The sequence below is a fragment of the Glossina fuscipes genome, unplaced genomic scaffold, assembly GCF_014805625.2.
Source record: "Glossina fuscipes isolate IAEA_lab_2018 unplaced genomic scaffold, Yale_Gfus_2 1, whole genome shotgun sequence".
NCBI lineage: Eukaryota > Metazoa > Arthropoda > Insecta > Diptera > Glossinidae > Glossina > Glossina fuscipes.
Window position 1 is genome coordinate 43,460,638 of NW_023998415.1, and position 19,521 is coordinate 43,480,158.

The 19,521-nt window shown below is 32.7% G+C and overlaps 2 protein-coding genes across 7 annotated transcripts in view; one reads left to right on the plus strand and one right to left on the minus strand.

Moving 5' to 3' along the window:
- Positions 1-1,951, minus strand: part of LOC119631675 — a 174,575-nt gene extending 172,624 nt beyond the window's left edge. For 2 of the 6 annotated variants that reach the window (XM_038024087.1, XM_038024086.1), the window contains exon 1: positions 1,660-1,951. The gene's annotated coding sequence lies outside the window, so the exon portion shown is untranslated. Of the gene's footprint in view, positions 1-1,636 lie in introns of all 6 variants that reach the window. The other 4 variants (XM_038024085.1, XM_038024084.1, XM_038024083.1 and 1 more) reach the window with 2 other exon arrangements.
- Positions 1,952-16,858: 14,907 nt separating this feature from the next.
- Positions 16,859-17,776, plus strand: LOC119632481 (mitochondrial 2-oxoglutarate/malate carrier protein-like). The gene has a single exon (XM_038025400.1). It carries the CDS (start codon positions 16,874-16,876, stop codon positions 17,774-17,776), a length of 903 nt encoding a protein of 300 aa, XP_037881328.1. The 5' UTR covers positions 16,859-16,873.
- The last annotated feature ends 1,745 nt before the right edge of the window (positions 17,777-19,521 follow it).

Sequence of the window (19,521 nt, forward strand, 5' to 3'; positions counted from 1 at the left end):
TTTTTTTTTTTTTTTTCTTTCAAGCAAAATGTCAGAAGAGGGAAAAAGAAGGGAAAACAAAAAAAAAAAAAAATATATGAACTATGCGGTTAGTTTGAAACAACACATAATGCAGTAGATGCAACTGCAAATGAAGATACGAAATGTTAAGGCAATTGCCTGGTGTTGGCAGACAATGGTGACGGCGGTAATAGTAGTAGTGGCGGAGGTGATGGTGACGGTGATTTTGTTGATTTTGAAGTTAAAATGCCAATTTTCTGTTCAACTTTAGAGTTGCAGCTCTTAGAGCTTTGTTGTTGCTTTTCTTATTTCGTTGCTAGTAAAGGTGGTGGTGGCACAAGTACACCGAGAAAAAATAATTCCCACGAAACGTGATTTGCGGCAAAACGCCAAACAAAGTTGTGTCTTAATATTTTCAATTTTTCGCTTTTCCTTAAGTTTGTTGCTAACGTGCTATATAGTATTGTGTTAAACTAAATTGAACTGAACTGAACTGAACTAAACTAAACAGCACTCAACTGTTGCTGTTTAGCTCAAGTTCTGTTTATTTATTATTATTATTATTATTATTATTATTTATTTATTTTTTTTTATATGTTTTTTTATTTATTTATTTATTTTTTTTTTCAATTGGTTTGTGTGAGTGTGTGTTCTCGCATGCTTGTGTGTGTGTGTGTGTGTGTGTGTGCGTGTGTGTGTGTATTTGCGTGTGTATTTGTGTCTGAGCATTTGTTTGTTTGCCTTGTGTGCATTTGTGTTTGTTCGCATGTGTTCGTCTACTTTTGTGTCTGTGTGTGTGTGCGTCTATGTGTGTATGTAATAGCCTAAAGGGACAAGGAGTTGAAAGGTTTCTTCTAATTTTTAGGTTTTACTTTGATCTTCTTCCTCAACTTGAATCTGTTGGTGGGTTTTCTTATTAAATATTGTTTTGTTTTTTTTTTTGGTTTTTTTTTTTTTTTTTTCTTAGTAATTTGTCGGTGCAAATTTTCAAGTATTGGTCAAGCATTGCACTTGAAAATGTATAAATAAAAAAGTATTACTCTTTTGTATAGACACACACACACACACACACACAAACACACACATACAAATACACATACACCCAATTAATTTTATCTATCATATACTGACTGATTACATTTTCTTTTCTTTCTTTCTTTTTTTTTTTACTTTTTTTTATGCAAAATTTCATATATGTTATTAAACATGAAACAATGTTATCATTGCCTCTTATAATATATAATATGCGATCCACTTGTGCAATTTTGTGTTCAAAAGCGTAAATATATATACATTTATGTATTATATTTTACCATTCATTTGAATCTGCTATATAATTATTTTTGAATTTTTCAAACTTAATTAAATGCCATAAGCATTTGTTCACCAAATTATTTTCCACTTTCTTGTAAATATTAATTTTTTTTTTTTTTTTAATTTCATTTATACATACATATATGTATATAAATATGTATATATATAATTTTTTTTTTTTATTTTTTTTTTAAAGTTTCACATGCACTCACGCGCGTGCCGTTACATGTTTAAATGAAGTAAAAAAAAAAAAATTAAAAAAAAAACAACGAAACAAAAATAAAGCCAATCCTGGTAAACAAAAGGAATATGATCGACAGACTTACTGTTAAAATATAAAATTACCGTCAATTACAATAACGTTTAAACGTCTCGACATTTCATATACGAATAATCAGACGCTGTTATTTTTGACTTAACTGCTATACCATCGCATACCATCATATACTAGCGAGCCAGCCAGCCAGCCAGCCAGCCAGCCAGCCAGCTAGCTTAAGTTAGCCAGCCATTCACTCTCACACTTACACCCTACTACTCACTGTTACTTATAACAACAACTAACCAGTTTTACTTACATACATGCACACTTGCATATATGATACTTATTGCTTTTGCTGTCGTTGGCTGACTGGCTCGTTGGTTGATGGCCGAAAAAAAAACAAGCAACTTCCAAACAAGTTTGTATCTCATTTCAATGGACATGTTCGTTTCGTATTAAAAAGATTTCGAGAAGAATTAAAAGCTTAAACTTACTCTCAATACAAATGCAAAAGAAACACAAAAAAAAAAAAAAAAAAAAGAAAAAAACAACAACCAGAGAGCGACAATAATAGAGAAACTCTTGATGATCTCAAGTTTGTTATTTAAGTCTTTTGTTCTTTTAGTTGTTGATTAAAAAAAAAAACAAAAAAAAAAAAAAAATGAAAAAGAGAGATATCATGAGTATTACGGAGCACTATTGAGATCGTTTCCTTTAAAGAAAAGCTATTAGAGGCTTCTTTTCATCCAAATTATATTCGAGAAAATAATAAAGAGATGAAGAGAAAGATGAAGAGAGTTAGCGAGGGATAGAGAGAGAGAGAGAAAGGGAAAGATAGGGAGAGAGAGAGAGAGAGAGAGAGAGAGAGAGAGAGAGAGAGAGAGAGGATATTAAAAAATATAAACAGTTAGAATTTTATTTATTACCAAAAACTCGTTGCCTTAATGATGGTAATTACCTTTGGTTTTTATGGCCGTTTGTTATTTGCTTGTTTTACTTTTTCTTTTCTCTAATTTTTTTTTTTTTTTCGTTTTTTTTTTTTTTGTCTCCTTTGAAGATGTTCCAACGATATTAATGCAAATCATTTAACAAAATCTGCGTTATTATTGTTATTAAATTCTATAAAATATTGTTTATCAAGTTAAAGAATTATTTTAATTCATTTTTATATGATTACTAAAGTTACTCAAAATGTATGTATGTTAGGATGCTTGGCTATGAAAAATAAAAAATATTAAAAATACAAAAAATAAAACACTATGTATGGCATACATAATCTAAGATCATAAATTAATAATTTCAATGTTACGGACGTACATTTTGCTTAAACGGCGAGCAACATAAACAAATTGTAAAAGTTTTTATTATTTCGGCTGAAAGGGTTATTCACTTAATTCAAAATAAACACGAACACTATAATCGATAAGCAATTTATTAAATTTAACATATGCCTACTAGATGCTAATGCCAATACCGCGTCCAATCAACAACGGTTCGAATAATCGAAATGCTACGCTCAACGCAAATAGTTGCATTCATTCTATCTTCATTCGTTTTGTTTCTTTTTTTTTTCCTTCAAAATTTCACTTGCTCGCTTGTAAAGCGTCCCAATGAAGTAGCAGTGCTCTATATAAGTAATAAATTTAATTAAATCCTATGCTAATGAAAGGAACTGTATTTTAGAACAGTGTTACGTTAAGTGTATTGTCCATTGCCGACTTGTGTTCCAATCGATTTGGCCCATTTTCAGCAAGAGCCTGCGAGTAAAAACATCCGAAGTTTCTATCAAATCACAGACAAATAGACGGGCAGAGGGACAGACATGACTTAATCAATTCAGAATTTCATGCTTATCAAGAAAAAAAAAGTATATATATATATGTACTTTTTAGCGTCTTTGGCACTTTTTTTTAGGTGTTGCAAACATTATCATAAAGGGAGTAGATCCCACATCGTTTAGCGGCGGGTATAATATTTATAATAATTCACTATTCCCGATCATCAAAGTTCATGCAGTCATATGCGCTACGACAAGAAAAGCTGCCGTCTTCTCTTAAGACTAATGACAGATCACAACGCTTAGTTCATTAGAAATTTAATATTGAAAAATTTTACGGCATGGGACAGAGGGACAGGAGGGGCAGAGAGAGATAGAGGAAGGTGCTTCCATTCACGATTATCAAACTTGAAACAGGCATAAGCGCTTTGACAAGAAGAAAGTCCGTCTTCTCATATGACTAACGACAGATCACAACGCCTGGCTACGGCTGTTGTAAGTTAATGGTTCCCTGAAAATCTGTATTCGTTGTTTGAACAGCTTAAGTGGTAAGGCCATTGGACATTTTTCAGAAAATCGAACATCTTTTTTATCGGCCTAATAGATGCTTGGAACCTTTGGAATATTGAAGAGAGAGAAATTCAAACGTTTTCCCCCGACACGCTCAGGGAAAAGTAGTCGTGTCCAAAGTTACAACTCACTGTCTTAGCTGACGGTTTTCATTTCCTCTAATAGTTAAACAGTCATCTTCTTTCATTCCATCACTAACGAACAAAAGTGTGTTAGTGTAGTGTCTCATCAAGACGATCGTGGAGTAAATATGAGATTTAGAACGATTCCAAGGTTTCCCGTGTTTCTGCCACGAAATTAAAATTTTAGTGGAGAATTATTGCAATGAAACACATATCTGCTGTACACATGTGTTTCTCCCGAAACAATTTTTTTAAAAACGTTTTTTTTTTTTATTCGATTTTTTCAAAGAATCTTTGATATAATATTCTCTAGAGAATAACGTAGGATGTTTTCGATAAGTTAATCTAAATACTTTTTTTTTTTTTTTTGGTAAAAAATGCTATTTTTTCGACCGAAAAGCGAAATTTTCCGTTCAAACACTAATCAGTTACACAGAAAAGACAATATATTTCTTAAAAATGCTACACAGGATCCCTTTTATTTAATTTATGCATTAACGATCGCCCCTCGGTGACTAAATGCAGCCAGATCTTAATGTACGCTGACGATGTTAAACTGTTTTATTTCTTCTCCTTGGAATCGCAAGCGTATCAGCTTCCAACTGACTTGAATAATTTACGGTTACGTGGTGCTCGTTAAATTTTATGAAATTAAGCCAAAAAAAAAAAAAAAAAAAAAAAATGCAAGAATCTTTCTGTCTCAAGACGGTAGTCATTCGGTACTGAGTATTTGATGGACTTACACAGGCTGGAAAACGTTGATTGGTTCATTCGACCAAAGATTACGTTTTCTTCTGTACACTGAGCTCTCTTTAAGTAAAGCTATGTCCGCGCTTGGTTTCATTAAAAGGTGGTTCAAAAAGCTGAAGGATCCTTGCATTACAAAAAAGCTGTGCATATGCTTGGTTAGACTAATACTTGAGTATGCCTCGGTTTTGTGATCTCCCTCCTATACGTGTTATGTAAATGCCTTTATTTGCCTTTAGGAATTTGATTTGGGACTCGCTTGTCTCTTTGCCTTCTTATGAAAATAGGTTGCTTCTGTTATGCTTACCGTCACTTGACAAACGTAGGTTCATTCTTGGTGTCTCCTTCTTAATTAAGTTAGTCAATGACACGATCGATTCGCCCGCATTGCTGGATTAGATAAGCTTTAATGTCCCCCGACCGCTTCTCTAAGTACTTCATATTCATTAATCCGAGCCAATGTAAGTATAATTATGAGCTCTTTAGCCCGTTTAGAGTTGTTCGCAGAAACCTAAATGATGTCTATCACGTAATCTCAATATCGGATTGTTTAAAGTTTATCCAAAGAACTTTGCTTAATATGCTCGATTTGCCTAAGTCATATTTAAATGAACTTTTAACCTTAATATCTCGTTATGATTGGAAAATTAATTGGTGCTGATTACTGTATCGATTGCCAAGCTTTTGCATGCTTGCGATGGCAATTTGATTCTGCACTAGTTGTGGGTGTAACTCTGTGCTAGTTGTCTACATGCTTTTTTTTTCTTATTTATTTATACATAAATTATATAAATTTAATAATTATTATTTAATTTTTTTTTTCTTATTTCCCCTTAATATTAATTAGTATAAGATTTACTTCCAAGGGTCAATTGACTTTGACTGTTAATATGTTTTAGTTGAGTTTCAAGTGTAACTAAGTGAAATAAAATAATTGAAAAAAAAAAAATAAAATAAATTAAAAATAATTCACTAGAGATATGAACGTAGATTAAATGATTTTCTTTGTTTATTTCCTTTTTTTTTTATATCAAATTTAAAACAGCTACACTGTGCGCAGCAGAGTCTCTCGAGACGAACTTGTGTCCTGAGAATAACTGCGGTGTTACCATTTTGCAATATTTTTCCAATATTTTCCCAATAATCTCGCCAAATACTATTATTATTCTATTAACTTTTCGTCTATTCAGGGAAAATTGTCAAAAAATCTTTTTTTGTTTAAACGATTATTAACAGCGGCCCTCCGTATCTGTTAAGTGAAGAAGAAATGCATTGAAATAAAAATTAATTTTCAAAAATATTCAAAAATGTCATTAACGCAAACGCAAGCTATTTTGCCGATAAATTAACGGATATAAATTTGATGCTAAAAAGAAAAAAATCTGTCCCTTCATATCTATGTCATAGGGGACGGCTTGCGTTTTATATGATTGATGAGTACTGGAATGAATTTCTATGGCGAAATTTTTTTTTTTTTTTTTTGTTGTCAACGGTTTCTTGATCGAAAGTGTCTCTTTTACTATATCTTTCAAGAACGGAGGTGTCATACGTTTTGCACTTTACTCGTCGCGCAATGACAGATGACTAACAACAAGAGGATGTAAAGTTCTTTTAATTTTTTGCCCGAAGATGACCGTCGGCCTCGTGTCTACGTAACAGTCATTCCAACATCACTGTTGGGTGATGTCAACAACAAATCAGGTTTGCTCGAAAAGGTCATAGCTGATGACGAAGCATGGGTATATGGTTATGAAGTCGAAACCAAAGAAACCAAAAGCATCAAGATTGAGAAAAGCCCACCAAGTTCGGTCAAATGGGAATGATTCGGTTCTTCGATTACAATGCCGTGATGGATATCGTCAGCTCTTGTCGGAAGGAATTGTAAAACAAGCAGTCAAGGAGATTGCACCATGATATGACGCGGGCTCACATACTCATTGCTTTTTCATAATTGTTTAACCAAAAGAGCACAGTAATCATGCCTCAGGCAGTCCCCGCACTTGGCCCCATGCAACTTTTTCCTCTTCCCAAAACTGAGATAACTCCTGACAGAATAGAGTTTTGCCACGATTAAGAAGATAAAGACCGCTTTGCTGGCTCAAGAGCTCAAGCCCATAACGCAAAGCGCATGCCAGTAATGCTTGGAGGATTGGAAAATATCTTGGCACTAGCGTACTGTATCTAAGAGGGACTACTTTAAAGGGGACAAAATAAATATTGATGAATAAGTAAAGACTTTACGAGAATAATAAAAAATCACTTTTATTTTCGAATGCACCTCGTATTTTAGAAGACAGATCAAAATTCTGAATAATAGAAAAACAAAAAAAGAGGTAATAACGGCCGATTTGGGCCGAACCCACGAATACTCAAGACACAAACACTACTCCGTTTCTTCAGCCCGCTCTTCCTGCAATCCTTCCTGATCACCATTGTCTCCGCACGTATCGACGACGTCTCCTAAGTGACTCGCCATAGATGGGGAGAAAATAAGACTGAATCGAAACTTGTGTGCCTATTAGACTTGTTTGGAACGAAGACCTACTCACAAGACGTATAACATGAAAGTATCGAAGCTTGTTTTTTTTTCGTGCAGTTTCGCAGCATTCTGTGTAAAGTATATACAGGCTTTGCCTGAAAGGGTGCAAATTGTTATAAAAATTGGATTTGAAATTGGAACAGTAAGCGATAAGTATATACATGTTAAATATGTACAGGGACTTATCTATCTATATACAACACATGTACATGCACATAGTTGAGTTGAGTATGTTCCAAAGAAATTTAATATCAAGTGTTCTTTTTGTCGAAGCTTTGAGATTGTAAGCTTGACCTTAGTAAAGGCATCAAATCCGCTCTTCATGCTAATGAAAAGAATACATACATGTTTTTTCCCCACGTGCCATTTCCCATTCCCAGTATTTTTTTTTTATTTTTTATTTATTTTTTTTTTTTATAAAGATTTGTTTATCCTCATGGAGTTTTATACATTCATTGTGCGTCTTTTCGTCTTTTAAGTGCAGCATGTGTACGCAACTTTTAGGGCATGGATTAAGTGTGCGTGTGTGTGTGTGTTGCAAAACCGAAAATTATATAATTTTTAAAATGCAAAAAAAAAAAACAACTTTACAATAAACTAAAGCGAGATAATAAAAACCATTTAAAATATTTATTTTCACACATTTTTAATTATAAAGTCACGAGCATTTTTAGAATTTTAAAAAAAGATTTTTTTTTTTTTTTTGTTTTGGTGCTTCTTCTTTTATTAACTTTCTCTCTTTCGCTTACTTTTCATTTTTGTCTTTTTATCGCTTAATTGCTTTAAAACGAGCTTGTATTTTGACTTCATTACAGTGAGGAGTATAATTTGCATATCGTTTTGTGGCTTTAGAATACGGTTTCGTTCTTTAGAATATTGCTTTGGATAGTCGCAGCTATTTACGTGCTCTAGATATCAATAAATATGTCCGTCCGTCTGTTAAAATCAGTACAATGGCCATAAAAATGTAAGCACATCATTAAAACTTCTATTTAACTGAAATTAACATATAAATGCGTTAGCACACTACAGCAGATATATTAAATTTTGCAAAATCGTTATATGCATATACTGGCGGAATGATGGAAAACACTCGCATTTATATATTGTTTCCTGATAAAATTTTACAAATTTCGGTGAAAAATCCTAAACACGATTTTTAAATATGATTGAGATAAGCTTTAGGGCGATGTCAACTTAGGATCCGTTTTCCGGTAAATTTGCGAGTATATGCTATGTTATATATACGCAATATCTGATTCACGTTGACATATCTGTGTATATGTAAAAACACTGATACAACTTACGATATGTTACGATTATGCAATAGGTCATCGGCACATACGTAGCATGTTATATAATATTTAAAATGTGAAAGCACACATGGATGCACCATATGTTTTATATAAGCAAAAGTCCATTGAATTATATATACGTTCTTTAAGCGAATTATATAATAAACACTTTTCTTTCCACTTGAGTTGGTTCGTTCGGTTTGTTTATATGCTTACAATGAATGGGAAGCATCGAAAAATGCCCATTAGAGCGAATGCCGGGAATGTTTATTACGATCGCAAAGAATTGTTTGGAAAAATATAATTTTCTCATCACTCTCTCCCTATTAATTTATATATATGCATCTTAATGTCCCCTTATTCGTAATTTTCCTTTTTAAGATTGCAAAGTGTTTAGCTCAGTACATTCTGTAAGTAACACAAAATCATTTGTATATGGAAGTGATTATGAATTTTTGCAATTATCGAGAATTGTTGCCGATCCATATAGAAATCATATTTCAGAAATCATAAGCATATGAAATGAACGGATCTTCGCTTCTGTCTTGAAAAACCTATATCGTATACGAGCACGACTGATGAGCATTTAAAGATCCAGTGTATCTTTTTTTTGTTTTTTTTGCTTTTCTTTAAATTGACTTAATATCAAGTTCTTAAGTTTTCTTTTTCATTAACGCATCTCTACAAACTTAAGCAAATGAAAAGACACATACACATACATATACATATACATATACACATACAAAATTCGTAATCATAAAATAATTACAACAGCTGCTGTCAGTATTTAATCACTCATTTGGCCAACATATATACTCTACTTCTATACGTAGCTGCTACTGTTCTTTTGTTTTGCTACTCATCAAGGCAATGCAATCAAAATTGCTCCTTACATTTGTTATTCCTAGAAAATGAAAATATTACTTACTGTGCGAAGCTTGTATGATATAGTCTTAGGCAATCTAATTTTGTCCGTCAAATCGTTCACAAAAATTTTCATATCATATCAATATAATTATGATACTTCAAAAAAAAAATCTGCAACAAAAATGAAACACAATCAGGTGAGAAGGTCATGATGCCTCTGCGATATATAAAATGTCTTCTTGAAAAGCGATGAAAATATCTAAGTACTATTATCGGCTTTAAAAAGTTCGCCTTCTTTCATATCACTTTGGTCAACTGAAAGGTAAAGCCAGTCTCACTTGAAATTAATTGCCGTTGGGTGTTTGAATATTCGACTTGAACTGACAATGAACTCTTATTCGTTTCTATTTGTTTGCTTGTTATACTTTGGGGTTTTATGTGTTCCTCGCACTCTTTATTTCTCTTTCGATCTCTTTTTCTGTTTTGCTTACACCCGCCCTATCCTCCCAGCATTATTTGTTTATTTATATTTTTCTTTTTGTTTTTTTATTGTTCGTTTTTGTTTTTTTTTGTTTTTGTTTTTAATTTTTCTTATTTGGTTTTCCGTCAGCTACCAGCAACAATATTTAATGATGCTAATGTTCTCTCAAGCATAAATTTCAGTTAGTGGTTTTCAATATATATATATATATATATATATATATATATACATATAGATGTATATAATTCTTTTTTTCTTCTTTTTTTTTTTCATTTTGCTTATTTTTTTAACTATCAGCATAATAGCAGAGTATGATGATACATATATACATAAATTGTTGCCATATTTCGTTGGCTTGTCATACACCACTTAACGTTAATTTAGTTTTATGCAACACTCGAAGAGATATGCACATAAACACACAAACAGACACAGACACAGGCACAGACACACAAACAAACACAAACATACATGCATACCGAGGCACGCAAAAAGCAAATATCTTATAGGGCTGGCTGTTTTGTATTAGTGAAGCGTTGACGGATATAATTTCATATAATATTACCAACAATCAGATCGATGGCAAAGTCTTTTAAAGACATGAAAATCAAAACAAATTCACTTATATTGCGATGATTGCGGTTGTATGCATTTTATCGTACATAAGCATGTTCGCATGTTACTTTCTTTTTATATGTATTGTTTGTTTACCTTATAATATTTTGTTAAGTTTTTATATGAAATGATTCTTGTATATGCGTCGATTTTATCGTAAAACTTTGGTAGCGCGTAATATAAATGTGTTTATGTATGCGGTAAAGTAAAACACATCTGCCAGTATTATCTTGTCTGTGGTTTTTGTGGTTTAAATATTTATTACCAATTTTTTTCTTCTTCCCTTCGCAACTCTATTGAATTAATACTGCAAATATCTCTTTAATGTATCTTGTTTTAATCTTATATATGCGAATATATATATATATATATTTTTATTCTCGTAGAGATATTTTGTTTTGCCTTTCGCCTCATCTTTTACTACCGAAAATAAAAATTTTTACTGCAATAAATTCTCCATTGAAAACTTTGGCCTACTTTTACTTTAAACAAATTACTTCCACATATATATATATTTGAATCATTGTGTTAATAAATAAGTCATGTTAAGTTTGTTTGGTTCTCTCTTTTACTTTGATCGCATCACGATCGTTTATCTATCGTAAATTCTAGTTTTTATCTATTTAATACATTTTGAAAACCTCTACGCGTTTGCGTTGCGTTGCGGTTTTTATTTAAAAAAAAAAATAATAATAATATATACATATATATATATATATATATATTGAATATGGAAAATATATTTCAAATGCAAATGATTGTAATTCTGAATTCGGGCAAAAGTATTTAAATATTAAATTCAAATATTCTATGCTAGTTGAAAAGTTCGCAGATCAATAATATACAGAATTTGAAAACTTATCCTTTGTGTGGATAGATAAGTTCTCAAGAACGAAAGGACAGCATACAAAGCCGAATTGTTCAGTACTTAGCTAAGCTTTATTCCACGCGATATTTAAATACGAAAGCGGAATTTGACCTTGGATAAACCTAATACCGCGTGCCCAACACATACATGACTGAAATTGTCTTTTTTTTTTGTTTTGCTTTATAGCATAAATATTAGACAGCAGTAAGCAGCGTAAAAATGCTTTTTCCAAATATGAAAATGTCAACTTTTGTCCCAAATTTATTTATTTATTCAATATTTTATCTTAGAACTATATTTAAAATGCATATGAATTAATTATGCAATTCATTAGACTGGGCTGCATGTACAAGTTTACAAATCATTTAAGTAATTAATTTTAAATAATACCAAAATTACTATCTACCCTACATTTAATATAATATATATACAGAAACTATGACGGAGACAAGATTGTATCAGTTAGAGGACAAATACTTTGCACACTAACTTGGCTAACTTGGATCAATATTATTATCAATAATTATGTTGCTCTATCAAATTTCGTAAATGGTATAAAAAAACAGCATTCGACGGGCAAGTAGTGGTACAGCACCGAAGCCAATCACGAGCGTTAAGTAATGGCAGAGAACCATTCATTTAGGTCGGTTATCAAGAGGCTGTTTCATAACCACTGCATCCTTCTCAGACAGCGAGAATTGCTGATATAATACGACTCATTAAAGCTCCTACATATTAACCGTCATGCGTGCATGACGCTCGACATTTGTACAACACTACATTGTAATCTAATGGGCTCGTAGCGCCATTGAGGTCCGTCTCAGAATATTGATGTTAACCTTGCTTAGTAGGAATCAGGGAACTATTTTCCCTTCTTAGCAACACAACACTGAGCACTAGGTAGATAAATTAAAGGCAATCTGTTTTCTTATCATGGGAGCCTTGCAGTTGGACCCCACCATGGATTACGCATTGCATCTGCACCAATTCAATGACATTAGAGTGGCTAAGAGACCAAGCCACCGCAACATACTCTTACTAATGCCATAAACATATATAGATCTTAAAATTCCTCGGATCAACGTTTAACGAAACCAAGAGAATCCTCTTGCTTTGCCTACCACAAATTCAATATGAAAGTTGAAAGACATTCTCTTATCGAAGATAATATCCAGATCTCAAGCATTCGGTCGCAGGCACTTACATTTGGTATTGTTAGGAACCAACCCATTCACTTCACACCGTTTTACGAGAGACAACAAATCGGATCTAAGGATAGAAAACTCGTTTAAATTTTTAGCTGAATGGCAGAGTTTCGCATAGCTATGTGAGACGCAAGTCCTTTTTAGATCATATTCATTCTTCAGATGGAAGGGGATCTGTTTTGAGTATTACAAGCATAATAGTCCATAGGTAGATTCTGGCGAGTCTTTAAGGCTGTAGAAGGAAGGCGATCTTCTGTGCTTGGTGGAAACAAAAGTCTGCGGTATTTATTAAAATCTAGTGAAACGATAAATACCGAACGCTATCAATAACAGTTAACCCATCTGAACTATTCGTTGTTTAAAAAACAGTCGGAATATCAAAATGAGCAACACAAGGCAATTTTCTGCAATGAAAGCTTGCCTTGACATCCGTCAAAACCAGTTCAGGAAACATTAGAATCAGACAACCGGGAGGTGCTAGCATCTATTTACTTACTCACTTACTGACTAGACCTTGCTTGTTGCGATTGCTACTTATTTTCATCAATGGGAAACGTATTTACTGAGCAGCAACTCACCTCTTACGATGGCTCGATGACTTGTTTATCTCGAAGGAACAACCGTATCCGCAAATTGCGGGATGAATGGGAAAATTGTATATGTAGGAATGGGCAATATTTTGAATACGATATTTATTCTTATTCATATCATAAACAAGAAATATATATTTATACCCTGCACCACTTTTATTAAATTTGTGCGGACGTATGTAACCATCCAGAAGGACTTGACTATTATACCGATTGATTCAGAATTATTTTCTAAGCGTGTCTGTCCAGTTGCAATTTCGTGTTCAATCTACAGATCACAATTTTTGGGATATTTTAATTAAACTAACTGTACTGACGTGCTTTGACCCAAGAACGAACACGATTGAAAATGGTTCGGGTCAGTACACTTTTTCGATCACTTCCCATACAATGCCCTATTCTGAAAACTTGTTATTTGAAAAAAATAACTGCAATTTTCAAAATTTCTTAGCAAAAGTAGCTAAGTAGTAGTAGTAGTAGTTTGGCATTGTAAATTGGTATGAAAACTATGAACAGGCTGGGGCAATTTTTGAACCCACTCCCATATAACGAAAAAAGGTCTAATTTTCTATGCTTCATGAAGTAAATTAAATAGTAATATTAGTTTAAAATAAAAAAAAATAAACTGAAACAAATTTGGACTATCACGGCCCATTTTTTCGATCCTACAATATATAAGAATTGTCACGGAAATTGACTCTTTATACGGCAGAAAAGTGTAAGTTTTAATATTTTATGATGAAAATTGATCTATAACAGCAGTTTGATATAAAAATTAACTGTGATAAATTCTTAAACCTCTTGGATATAATTGGCCTTTATTTGCAAAGAGGTTCAATTTTTATTGGACAGTTCCATAATTGTAAGTCCATGTAGAAATAGGGTATCATTATTCTATTCTATGGAAAAAATAAGAAATGGGTTAGACAATGTGATATAGGGTACTTAATAGTCGGCCTAGCCCGACTATAATGTCTTCACTTGTTTTCATTAAAGATCTCTATATTCATCACCTATTTTTAATATTGATATGATAGAATGTCCTACATATAAATCTACGTCATCGAAATTGTCTACACTTAAATTTTTTAACAAAGAAAATGCTATTCTACTCCTCTTTTCGTCTAAAAATTCCATTTTGTGGGTATAGAAAGGTGCAATTTTTTTTTTTTTTTTTCTAGGACGAGAAAGATCCGATCGTCCGATAGATTCGATTTTATCGTAATAAATTTATTTGCTAAAATTATTAATTTGCATCAATTGCCATCATAAAGCACTAATCCGTACAGAATACCTGGCATTTTATACAATAGGTTATAAGGTAAACTTCGTATGTGACGTATGCCAGACAGAAAGTAATAAAAAAAAAAAAAAATAAATGAAAAAAGTCCATCAACTGACGCCGCCATATTTATTTTGCAATTTTTAGGTATTACCATGATGTGATTGATATCAGGGATTTTTCCTAAATTGTGTAACACCTTCCTGTTACCACCTTCGTTTTTGTATAAATTGACCTCTTATGTTATAAAAAACTTTATGTTTTATATCTCTAACCGCCTTGGCGATGGCAAGAGAGACCTTTCTCTTCATTAACAAAATCTACATCAATTGCATACAGTTTGGGTGAAACTACAACTACAACAATTTAGTTGAATATGGGCGACAGTCAAATACCTTATACCATCCACGCTCAATACAATTCATCAATTATTATACTTTATTTGTTTTCGAAAAGCACACACATTTCACGGAAGCCGTTTTTTACAATTACAAATTTTCCTTACCTCGATTTATTCGCTTTATAAGGCGTTTTGTGCGGGAACAAGTTAGTGTACAAAAATTTCATCAAAATAACCTAAAAATTGTGAACTGCAGAACAGATGGACGGATAAAGAAGCTTAAATCGCATAAGAATTGTTTTCTTAATCGATTGATATAACAAGAAATAAGTCAATCAATCGTACTGGCAGTGTGTTAGCAAAAAAGAAATCTTTCATTGATGTCTCCTCCATTCTATTGCCATTCAACGAATCCACAAAGAATTGCTGAAGGTAAAAAGATAAATTCCATAATTCAGAAAGACGCAGCCTATTCTACTTTACATTTGAGATGATTTCGTTTAATTTTTAATTATTTTCATAAATAATTTTATATAAATAAAGTTTTTCCTCAAGTTTAGTAAAATTATATGCATCGAGCTGCCCGTTGTCCTCAGTTACCTATGTTATTGTTATTGTTTGTTATGTTATGCGTTAAAGAAAATGCAATTAGCCAAAGTTATATTAAGCAGCCTAAAGGTAGACTACAATTTTTTTTTTGTTTTTTTCAAATATAGAGATTTTTCAATTTATATTTAAAAGCTTTTTTAATGCTGCCAAGTTAACCAGATATTTATATTTGAGCGCAGTATCAATAATTTTTTTTTCTTTTTAAATGAAACGAAAGTTCAAAAAAAGTTATTAAAGTCGATTTGCGCTGCCTGTGTACCCAAGTATATGTTTTTAAGTTATTTGAGAAATGGAAAAATGCGTTGCAATGAAAAATATGAAAAGCATGTAAAAACGAGTTGTGGAAATTATTGTTTTACGATATCAGCCACCAACAGCGAGCAAACGACATACATGTATAGACCGATGGTCTTACCAAATATCCAGAGATAATCTGAAAACAAATGCATTGGAGGTTGAAAACTAATTATTGAATTGTCAAAATTTTACATGACATGTGAATTTTTACACAATTACTTGTTATTGGCACATATGCATATGCATATATATATATATATATATGTATATATATATATATAGGTAAGTATTATATATGCAGGTAGTTTGCTGGTGTATTGCCAATGATCTAACAAAACATTTTCATATATATATAAGCGTATATAGCATATTGCTGTCATAATATAATTGACGGAGGCACATACATGCATACATGCTCAGATAGTTGAATCTCTAATAACAACAATAATTATACAAATATTCCTTCGCCAATGAATGTGAATCGTGACACTTCAATTAGGCTGGTATTGTCATGAATTGATCAAAGGCCACCAATGTAACCTACATTCAACACCATCACTATGACCAACATCCCTAGCAAAGCGTTGAAGCATAAAAATTATGCCATAACACTGATTATTATTGCGGCTACGGTTGTCTGTCTGCCAGACTGTCATTCAAATGAAATGGAAATTTTCAGGCGTGCATTACATGCACATATCCTACTTTCACGAATATACGCATAGATGACAACAATGACAAAAAATTATTAATAGTTGTCACACACACACACACACTTCTCATATTTATTTTATATGGATTTGTATATATTTTCGATAATAAATTAAGGTGGCAGTACTGAAAATCCTTTATATCGAAAATTCCCAAAAAAAATGTTATTTTGTACAATTTTTGTCCGTAAAATTGAAACGGAAAAATTTAAATAAAACCGAACGGAAACGAGAAAATAATATAAAAATTGTTGTGAATATTTAAGTAACGTAAAGAGTTTTATTTTTTATATTTTTTTCACATACATTGTAAAAAGTTAAAAATCTAATTAATCGAACTTAATATCTGTAAAATGACGGATCAGGAAAAAAAAGTGCCAAATTATATGAAATTTATTATTGGTGGTTTGGCTGGTATGACGGCGACGGTTTTTGTGCAGCCTATGGACTTGATTAAGACACGTATGCAAATGACTGGTGTCGGTACTGCACACAAGGAATACAAAAATTCCATTGATATTGTTCTCAATGTTTTAAAAGAAGAAGGTTTATTGAAATTCTACAGAGGCATTGGAGCTGGTTTATTGCGTCAAGCCACCTATACGACCACGCGCATGGGCGTCTATCAAACAATTAATGATATGTATAAAGATCGCACGGGTCTAGCAATCCCAAGCACTGCAGCCAGCATAATTATGGGGCTGACTGCAGGGGCTAGCGGTGCTTTTGTGGGTACACCCGCCGAGGTCGCATTAATACGTATGATGGTTGATGGTAAATTGCCGGCGAGTGAAAGGAGAAATTACAGAAATGTCATAGACGCATTGGTCCGTATTCATCAAGAGGAAGGTATCAAAGGTTTGTGGACCGGATGTTTGCCTACAGTCGGCCGAGCTATGGTTGTCAATATGTGCCAATTGGCTTCATATTCTCAATTTAAAAGCGCTCTACATAATAGTCGGCTACAGATGGATGGAATATTACTGCATGCCTGTGCAAGTTGTATATCTGGTCTGTTAACTTCTGTGGCTTCTATGCCTTTAGATATTGCCAAGACGCGTTTACAAAATATGAAAACCCCTCCGGATGGTAAACCCGAATATTCCGGCTCCATTGACGTTTTGATCAAGGTAGCTAAAAATGAAGGAGTTCTAGCACTTTGGAAAGGTTTCACGCCATATTTACTTCGCATATGTCCTCACACAATACTGACACTTGTCTTTTTGGAGCAGTACAACAGACTATACAGATTCTATGTTTTAGGTTCTGACGGCGGTTCTAGTTTATAATTCAGTACAAGATTTCGTTGGTTTTAGATAATTTTACTCGAGAAAGATTAATAAAATGCAAAAATAATATAACACATTGAGCGAAATTTCATTTGAACGGAAACAGAAGTTTTCATCTTAGGATGCGAAAGCACTAAAATATGTATACAATGTATATACAGTCAAACCTGTTTTTGTGCGGTCTTTTTTTATGCGCTTTTTTTTGTGCGATTCTTTTTGTGCGATTCTTTTTTTTGTGCGATTCTTTTTGTGCGATTCTTTTTTTTGTGCGGTATATGAATATCGACACATTGAATTTCGCCGAGAGGTTAAGTCAATCTGAACTGTGTTGGCATCACTTTTTTTGCTATCAGTGGGTATGTAGACATTGCAACAGCCATTTTCATACCTATTGCATCAGGTCTATGAAGCTTACTTTTGAGTTTTGCAAACGTTTTGACGAAATGAGCCCGACTTAATCCTTCAGTGGAGGTTATCCAAAATCTCACTCGGCTTGCTTAAAAGTTACAGACACTTACACAAAGTTAAATATTTGCAGATCGTCATAAGAAATAGATAGACAAATAGATACGCCACAAGCCATAGAAAATCTTAATGAACGTGGACACTGAAACCGACTTGACGGCTCATTTGCACTTGTAAGTCTTCAGCTTTGACGTTACTCTCATATACTTCATATTTATCTAATACATAGTTCTACAAAAACAGCTAAGAATATTACAGTCGGCTCAGGCCGGCGATTAAATATCCTTCACCACATAGTGTAACAAGTTTTTATTTTTTTACAAATTATAGAACACAAAAATTATATTTTGTTTCTATATAAAGGTATATTTTTCATGTGCACGTTTATAAGGAAGCTGGCCCAAAACGCAACCTAACACAGTGCAAGTTTAATTCTTACATGGGGACAGGATTCCAAAGTAGGAAGTAAGTTTCATTTCATTTTAGTTAATTGCTGACCTTTTAACCATTAAGACAGGATTAATACGCGCGTTTTGAACTACGACGAGTAGTATTGACCTATGTACATTTTGAAAATTTCTCCTTGTTTAAAATTAGAAATTAAAATTTTTTTAAATGTTTCAATGTGTAATTTAATTATTTATTTTGTTTGGAAAGCACTTTCTTGCTATTTCGTAAAGCTTTGACATATTTTCTAAGTGAGACTTTTTTTATGCGGTCCCTTTCTACCGCATAAAAAAAATTTTCTTTAATATGCTGTGAAAAATTATTTCTTATAGCTATTTATGAAGTTTTTGAATATTTTTTTTTGTGCGGTTTTTTTTCTGCGGTCCCTATCTACCGCACAAAAACAGGTTTGACTGTACATGCAAATATACGCGAATATGCATACATACGTCCATGTTTAAGTTTAACTTTGTAATTAAAGCATCAACAACCTATTCGCAACTGCAGAACGCAGATGGGCTTAAATCAGCACTTCATGGAATATCCGATGCACATTTCTAAACATTATGCATGCATATAACGAATGTCTCATAACGGGAAGTGCCAACAAAAAATGAGAAGACGCAGCAGCTTGCAGAAAACATACATTGTGTATATATTCGCATAAATATTAATCGGATCAGGGTAGGCAATTGCAAGGCCTACACATTGAAATTGATGTCAACGCGATGACAAAAAAAAAAAAGAAAACAAAAGAAGAAAAGCTCATAATGATGAAAGAAAGGCAAAGAAGATCAATGCAAGTTTTTAGTTATGTATACAATGTCACCGTC